This window comes from Sciurus carolinensis, chromosome 2 (genome assembly GCF_902686445.1).
Source record: "Sciurus carolinensis chromosome 2, mSciCar1.2, whole genome shotgun sequence".
In the NCBI taxonomy this organism is placed as follows: domain Eukaryota; kingdom Metazoa; phylum Chordata; class Mammalia; order Rodentia; family Sciuridae; genus Sciurus; species Sciurus carolinensis.
In genome coordinates this window covers 151,347,574-151,355,772 of record NC_062214.1, presented here as the reverse complement: position 1 = coordinate 151,355,772, position 8,199 = coordinate 151,347,574, and the positions used below count along the sequence as shown (strand labels likewise).

The 8,199-nt window shown below is 33.4% G+C and overlaps 1 protein-coding gene across 2 annotated transcripts in view; it reads right to left on the bottom strand.

The window, feature by feature from the left end:
- Atl1 (atlastin GTPase 1) overlaps nucleotides 1–8,199 on the bottom strand; it is a 62,998-nt gene that overhangs the window by 5,044 nt on the left and 49,755 nt on the right. Inside the window, exons 9-13 of one of the 2 annotated variants that reach the window (XM_047539045.1) lie at nucleotides 6,944–7,071; nucleotides 5,801–5,857; nucleotides 4,919–4,990; nucleotides 2,814–3,245; nucleotides 1,527–1,541 (exon numbers count right to left, since the gene is read on the bottom strand). In XM_047539045.1, the coding sequence (XP_047395001.1) occupies nucleotides 1,527–1,541; nucleotides 2,814–3,245; nucleotides 4,919–4,990; nucleotides 5,801–5,857; nucleotides 6,944–7,071 (704 nt within the window). The remainder of the gene's footprint in view (nucleotides 1–1,526; nucleotides 1,542–2,813; nucleotides 3,246–4,918; nucleotides 4,991–5,800; nucleotides 5,858–6,943; nucleotides 7,072–8,199) is intronic. The other variant, XM_047539047.1, reaches the window with a different exon arrangement.

Below are 8,199 nucleotides of genomic sequence, written 5' to 3'. Positions count from 1 at the left end.
AACGAGTATATTAGAACTCAAGTATTTTCAGCTCTCCAGCATGTTTTCTCACTTTTGTGAATACTACTGGTTTTAGCTGAATTATAAAAGCTCGTAATTTCAGACTTCCAAAATAAATTTCCCAGAATGGGACTAGTTTTTTTTCTCCTTTATTTTGTGGTATGGTCATGGAACTAATAAGCACTTGTGTTGTTCCAGCCATCCCCATTGGGCTCCCTCACTTCATATGCTCTCTTGCCTAGTTTCCAAAACTTATAGTTCATATCTTAAAAAAACCTTACTCAGAAACACCTTGGAAAGCTTTTCCTTATTAACACTCCTCTAGAGCATTATTCTTTGTATCCTGCTACCAGTGGAATCAGGAATGTTTGCATAGTGTATACTGTCTTATTTTAGTGTCCACAAATATCTTTTTCTCCCTTCAGCTAGTGTGTAAGATTCATCCCCTCCTCTGACTTTCACATACTGAACATTCAGTTACCACTGACTTGTCTTAATTTCATCCCCCTGGAGTCTATAAAAAAGTCTTCAAATATTCTTAAGAGCTGGGTAAAAAGCTTGATACCATTTTAAATAGTCATCTCTTCCTAAGAAATCCAATTAATTTTTTCAGTTCTGTGAATGCATATCAGTGCAACATGGTATTGTTTTAATTGTTATATTCTGATTCTAATGCATTTAATTTTAATCCCAATTCTCAGAAAATATTAGATTTTCTTCTTAAGGTTTCATTTAGAGTTGAAATTTGTTTTTAGTGAATTTGTTTATTTAAAATAACTCCTTGTTGACTTGTAAATATTAAGTGTATCCTTGGTATTTCATTAGAAGACATAAATCCACTTGCTACAGTAGAAACTGAAGAAAGCATGATGTTCTCTCTTTGGTAGCTGAATCAAGATTAGCTCACTTCCTGAAAATAATACCATAGATCCTTTTTCTTAGTGTGAAAAAGGATTTCTTCCTGGAAACTTAGCTTTCCTCATATATATAGTTTACATATATATATATAGGAGTGTAATAGGAGAAATGAACACTAATTTACAGACTAGATCTGAGGTGTGTCGAAGTTAGAATGCATACTGACTTGGAACCTGCTTAGAGTCATATGGGTAATGTCACTCAAAAGCCAAAGTTAAAAACAACTATATCTAAAAAGAACAAATTAAAAAAAAAAAAAAACAACTTCTAAAAGTTGTATCATTTAAATACATTTGGTGATTAAATTTACTCAGGTTTCTTAACTACTTGTTTCACTCTGCCTATAAGAGCAGATTGTGCCATTCTTATGTATTATAAGAATTTTGAAATTTTCAGGAAACACTTTTTTCATGATGATAGTTCTTTGTATGCAGATCAAATCATACATAATATTTGGAGTATGTTAAAAGTTCACAACTTTAAATACTAGACAAAGAGTAGTTATTAAATATTTTCTAATCTACATTGATTTTTAATGCCTATTCACTTTATAAAATAGGACATACTATTTACAAATATATAGCTTTTAATTAAAAAAAAAAACTTACCTCATTTGTACTTCCCTGTGGCAAAGGCAGTTTTAAAAGGAGAAAAAAAAAAGTATATGTCTTGCTTCATTAATAGCATTATGATATTCAACTTTGTTTACAATATTAACTTGTGATCATTTAAGAAACATTCCTGAAGATTTTTGCAGTTTACATATTTTATCAGAATCTTTTGAAGAACTTAATTATGTATTCCTGATAGGGTTCAGTATCTTACTCTAGGAGGGTTTTGAGATTTACCTCAAATAGTATATCTTCAACCTTTGGTAGGGGAGAGACTATTTGAAACATGGTGATTTAGAGGATCCAGTTATTATTTCATTCATTTCCCATTGTGTTCCCCTTAGTTTATCATAACTAGATTCTTCAAAGATACACATTAATTCCATTAGATACAATTCTGTTAGAATTGTAGCTTTTATTTACTACCTATAGGCTGCAAATGTTCATAAGTCTTAACAAAATTTTATGGAGAATCTCAAGTTTAACTTCCCTAAATTCCCCTAAATTTTTATGAGTAGCAATGACATGGTGAGTCATTATTCCAGGTATATAATGATCTCTTATGCCCATAATCAGTTACTTAGATAATGTATCATGGTGGTCTTGACTCCCTAATTGAACAAAAAGACCTCTGACCCATAAGCAGCTAATCCAGAGGTTGACCACTGGCTCATGCTATGACTTGGTATAAAAGTCAATCTAAAGAAATGTGATATTGGGCTGGGGTTGTGGCTCAGTGGTAGCGTGCTTGCTTCACACGTGTGAGGCACTGGTTCAATCCTCAGCACCACATTAAAAAAATAAATCATCCTGAGTTAAAAAAGAATACTGTCACCTCAATAAAAGACTTTAAAAACAAAAGAAATATGATACTGTCTTTAGGAGTTTACACTAAAAAAGATGACTAGTGATAGTGGTTCATATATGCTGTTAACAAAGTCCGTGCTGGTCAAATGATAGCTTTTAAGTGTCTTAACATAAAAGTCATAATCGGCTAAATAAAAACTGCTTTTGCTTCTTTTAACGACTAACATTTTTAGAGAAAAAGTGTATTATTTAATCATATATTTTTCAAAAACATTGAAATGCTAACTGGAAAACCGTTGTGTAGGACTTTACATACCACATTGTGGTTAGTTGTTGTATTTTGACAGATTGTAAAGTTTTGAAAACTGGGGTCCAAGTCATGTTCACTTATATATTTCCAACATTTACTGTAGTGCCTATCACATAGATGATCTTCAAATGTGTGCTGAATTGAATTGAAAAAAAAAGTGTTCCTACCTGGTCCCACAAAGCCGCAGCCACCTGGTCTATTACAGCACCCAGTTCTCGGTATTCTCCAGAGTACCGGATATATGCCCAGGTACATAAGGTGATTAGGGTCAGTCCCATTATCATATTGCATAGGCTTGCTATGATGTCCAAACCAATGAATCCAGTCACACCAGCAATCACATATGTGATAAAGATGACAACAAACAGTGTGGCTGGGGTGCGTGCTGCATGGAAGATGTTTTTGCTATCATTGTGCTTAATATACTGAATGTAAAGTTCATCTATTTCACTCTCCAACTGCTGCAAGTAACGCCGGCTAAATTCTTCCCCACCCATCTTCTTCACTCCTCGGAACAGCTTCACAGATTCTTCTTTAAGCTGCAGATGCTTGGTCTGCAGGTCATTAGGGGCCAGAAATGGTTTGTCACCACCACATATCTGAGTCAGATAGACAAATAATTGTTTATGCAATGTAGAGTAATTTAGCCAACAGTATTAAAAGTTTTCACTTAGCTGGGTTTCTTAGAACATATTAATACAGTCATGTGACACATAGGATATTGCAATGATGGACAGCATTTCTATCACCTAGTGACATTGTAGCCAATGCAATGTCTTAGTGCAACCCACTACTCACTACTCGTGTTCATGGTGATACTGGTGTCAACAAACATACTGCACTGCCAGTCATACTTTTGTATGTAACATATACAACATGTACAGCACATAATGCTTGACAATGATAACTAAGTTTACTCATTTGTGTATTTACTATACTTTGAAATCATTATTTGAGACTATTTCCACTTTAAAAAAGTATACTGTAAAAGGTATGCCACTTTACACCAGCATCAGCCTCATACATCTTGTGTTTACTGTGTCTCTGGATTGCATCAAGAGGCCACAATGAGTAGACCATAATGTCCAGGTTTGTTAGTACGCTTTGTGTTTTCACAATGACAAAATTACCTAATGATGCATTTTTCAGGATAGAGCTTGTATTTAAGTGACATATGACTGTGATCAGAAGGAGCATGCATGTTCTGTCAGCTCACATCTTTGCATCCCCCTACCTCTGAGGCATGTAACTATTAAGTGTGACTGGTATTTTTATAAGTGGCTTACATAACAATTTCATTCTTAATTTTTATTCTCTTTCTAGCATGGGAAATACTATCCATGATTTAATCCAAGACCCTCAAGGTGAAAAGGCATAACCTAACATGAAGTGCAAATTGAGTTCATTCACAGCATTAAACCAAATCCAAGAAAACTGCTTATATCCCAGTTCCTCTAGGAAATCTAACTATACTGAAGTAATTTGATCAATGAAGTTTAATTTAAAATAATAATCATTACTATAAAGCTCTGAAGGTAAAAATGTGAAATTCATTTTTTTTTGGCAGTTTAACTGATGTTTGTTTGAATGGAGGCCAATTGAGTACCACAACTAAGCAGAGGCATATTAATTGTACTTGGACCACATTTTAAATTTTTGAAAACTTATAAGGGAAATCTTAGCTAACCATGTCATTCACTTTGGCTATTTAAGATTTAATTATATCAAGAATATTATCTGATTGTTCTTACGTCATAAATACTGTTCCATAAAGACTATTTCCCTTGATTCTAAGACTCCATCAATTTTGAATAAAATCAGTATTTTAGGGGAAAATAAACCTATCACATTAGTTAAAACTAAAATGAGAAAACAGCAAATAGAAATATTGGTCCTTGAGGTTTGATTTCCTTTTTTCCTACAAAGGTTCATCTTTTAGAAAAATAACTGGAAATATAAGGGCGTATGGTAGAAAGAGCACTAAATGTTATTTTAGCAATTAGCTCATAAATAATGGGAAGATCTGGCCAAAATAAAATGTGACTAGAGATGTGTTATAAATAGAGGCAACTCATTAAAAATGCATTTCAAATTATGCATGCATAATGTTCTTTTAAAATATTTTAGGAATCCAATAACTAGACATATGATATCTAGGCCGAGAAAAATAAGTCAAAACTACTGCATGTGTATACAGTGTGATATGGGAGAAAAAAAGAATGAATTCAATGAGGAAATGCTGATCTTATTTAAGACATTATTTAATTCTTACCTCTTCCATCTTTTTATTGTATGTGTCCTTGGCAGTTGCAACAGCTGCTAAATTGTTAGCTTCAGCTGTGGCCTTTGGAAAAAGCACAAATTATATTTTAAAATGGAACTGACATTTATTAGTTCCATAGGCAGTTCACATTTCAGAGTATCATGTGCAAGAAATGTGCAAGGAACCAAAATTGTCAAGTAATTTGAAAGTTTCAGGATGGATAAAACATTGATTTTTTTAATTCAATAAACCATAATTCTAAAATGAATTTTCATTTGAAGATTTTACCTCACAAAAAATATGTTTAACCTCTCATCAAATGTGGGATTAGGGAGCTGGAATCATTCAACTCAAACATATGGGAAATAACAGAACATTTTAACATACTATATATAAAATATGTCTGATTTTCAGGACTGCTGCTGATAGTATCATTGATAATAAAAAGGAAACTTGGATTTTTTATATAAGAAAAAACAGTTTCTCCTTTTTATAAAAAAATGTTTAACTATGAAAACCATTTATTTAAAACTTGAACCTGCTTTTCTATTTCTGGTTACAATTGTGAATCTAAAATAGTATGAGTCTGCTACACAAATTTAGTACAGAGAGATGAAACCCTTTGGTATAAAGTGTACTTTTCTTGATCCCCAGCACTCCAAAAAAAAAAAAAAAAGAAAGAAAAGCATCTCTATATATGTATGTGAAAATGTTTAGATGAACATAAGTTATTAGGCAAATGATCTTCCAGTAAATTATTCTATCCAATGTTTTTATTTGTAATCTCTGACAACCAGATTGGTACATATCAATATAAGCAGGAAAGATTAGCTTCAGTGATAATTATGTTTTAAAACATCATAAACATCATGCCTCCTGATCAATAAATACCTGTAACATGGATTTGGGATGTGGTAATTCTTCACCTTGATAGATCTTTATATAAGCCTAAAAAAAAGAAAAAGACTCATGGTCAAGCAATTTCATTCAGCATTTCTCTAATTATGTTAAGTTTTATTTTGAGGTTTTGACGTTTCAAAAAATATTGTCAGGAACTTATAGCTATAGTCTCTTTCTTGGACTGTAAGTACATTTTTTTTTTTTTCTTTCTCAAGCTCATGTTGTTCCCTTTTCCTAAAATGGTTTCACACATCTCCACATGTCCTACCTTTCCTTTTTTTTTTGTCAGGGAGAGTTCTACTTTTCTTCGAGGTTCAGTTCATCTCCCTTAAAAGTGTCTCAGATCCTCTGATGGAAGTAAACCTCCCTTTTTCAGTTACCCACTGTCATAAGCTTTTTGGAACAGTTTGTATTACGGTCCTAAATCTCTTACCAAATTATAAGATCCAGCACAGTGTTATAGTAAAGATTACAATTTTAGGTAAACAAATAACACATCATTGTTGAGACTGATAAAGGTTAAGTCAATCACACAGGAGGTATATCACAGTACTTAACATGTAAAACATGAATTTTAAAAAATGATATTTTAGTCTTAGAGCATCAGTCCACAAATCAGGTTGAAATTCTCCACAAAGTATGTGAGTTGGTAAAAAGCATTCTGTGCTGAGGTAAACAAGTAAATGCAAACATAAAGTAACTCAGCTACAAACTGGTTCTCAGTGCAAAGAGCCAGAAATGTGAAAGAATTTTGATAAGTAAAAGATATAGTCCCTTTGGAAAATATTTCCAGAATGAAGGTAAAATTCAGTATAGGTCCATTGGACCGTGGGAAACCACCTCTCCCTCCCCCACAGAAAAAGACTTTTTCAACTCTAAGATACATACATTTTTCAAAATATATTTACCTTAAGATAAAAGAGGAAAGAAAGTAAAGTTACCCCCTAAGAAGTTTCCTCAAAAAAAATTTTTTTTATCAGAAGGTAACCTTTTCTTGGGTATTTTATATTTTTTATATGGCTTCCTCATACCACTGCCCCCATATTATAGCCTATAATTTTTGTTTGTAGGACATACATTCCAATACATGTCAAATCTAAGTACTCACAAGTGCTCTAGAAATGAGAGTGATACCTTGAAGTACTCCACCAGACCTCGGCAGGTGATTTTATTCCCATTGATCTCTTTAATATCTAGGCTCTCAGGACTAAGTAGCCAAGGAATCAGTATTTTCAAGTTTTTGATGAATTCGTCATCTATTTCTACAAGTAAAAGTAAATCCATCATTATATGTAAAATCCTATCCAGTCCTCCGTGCCACAGAATAAAATATCCTTTGATTTTCTCCATCTCTTCCCACAGCAATCATGCCATCACTCATTTTCCCACCATTTAAACAACTCCTGCAACCTGCTCTTCTATGGACAAATGATTCTCCTTGCCCAAATACCCACTACTGGTTTCTCTCATCTCCATTCCAATTATGTGTATACCTTATCCTCTACCTATAAAATAGCTTTCGTGACATTAAACATGTATTTTACAGCCCATTCATAAAAACATTTCATGTGTATTCCAAAATCTTTAAGTCTGTTTATGGTTGTATTTATAAAGGTTCAAAAAATGGGGAAGCTGGATATGGTAGTGTTGTCTATAGTCCTATCTACTCAGGGGGCAAGAGCTGAGGAGGAGGAAGATCGCTTGAGCTTAGAAGTTCAGGTTCAGTCAGCGTGGCATTTGCAGGCAAATGGATGAAATTGGAGAATATCATGCTAAGTGAGATAAGCCAATCTCAAAAATCCAAAAGACGAATGATCTCACTGATAAGCAGATGATGACACATAATGGGGAGTGGGAGGGGGGCAAGAATGGAGGAAGGAGGGACTGTATAGAGGGAAAAGAGGAGTGGGAGGGGTGGGGGGGAAGGAAAAAATAACAATGAATCAAACCTCATTACCCTATGTGAATGTATGATTACACAAGTGGTATGCTGTTACTCCATGTACAAACAGAAACAACATGTATCCCATTTGTTTACAATAAAAATAAATTTAAAAATAAATAAATAAAAATAAGGATTAAAGAACTGCAGTCAGATTTTTCAATGTTGTTTACCCAACTGGAGTAGATACGTACCTTAAAGTGAATAAATCATTTTAAACGCCCCCCCCAAAAAAAATAAGGAAAAGGTCAGATATCTACTTGCTTTTCATGTATTCTCTTCAGAAAATGTATCCAAAAAACAAAATTGCTGGGTTTTAGTATGTCCTTATGAGAAGTACATAGAGCTGGGTAAGCTGTCATAAGAAGGACTCCAGAGTTCAAAAAGACAGTGTTCATGGTGCTTCTTCTAGTGGTGGAATTCAGCAATATGAAATAACAGCAAGAAA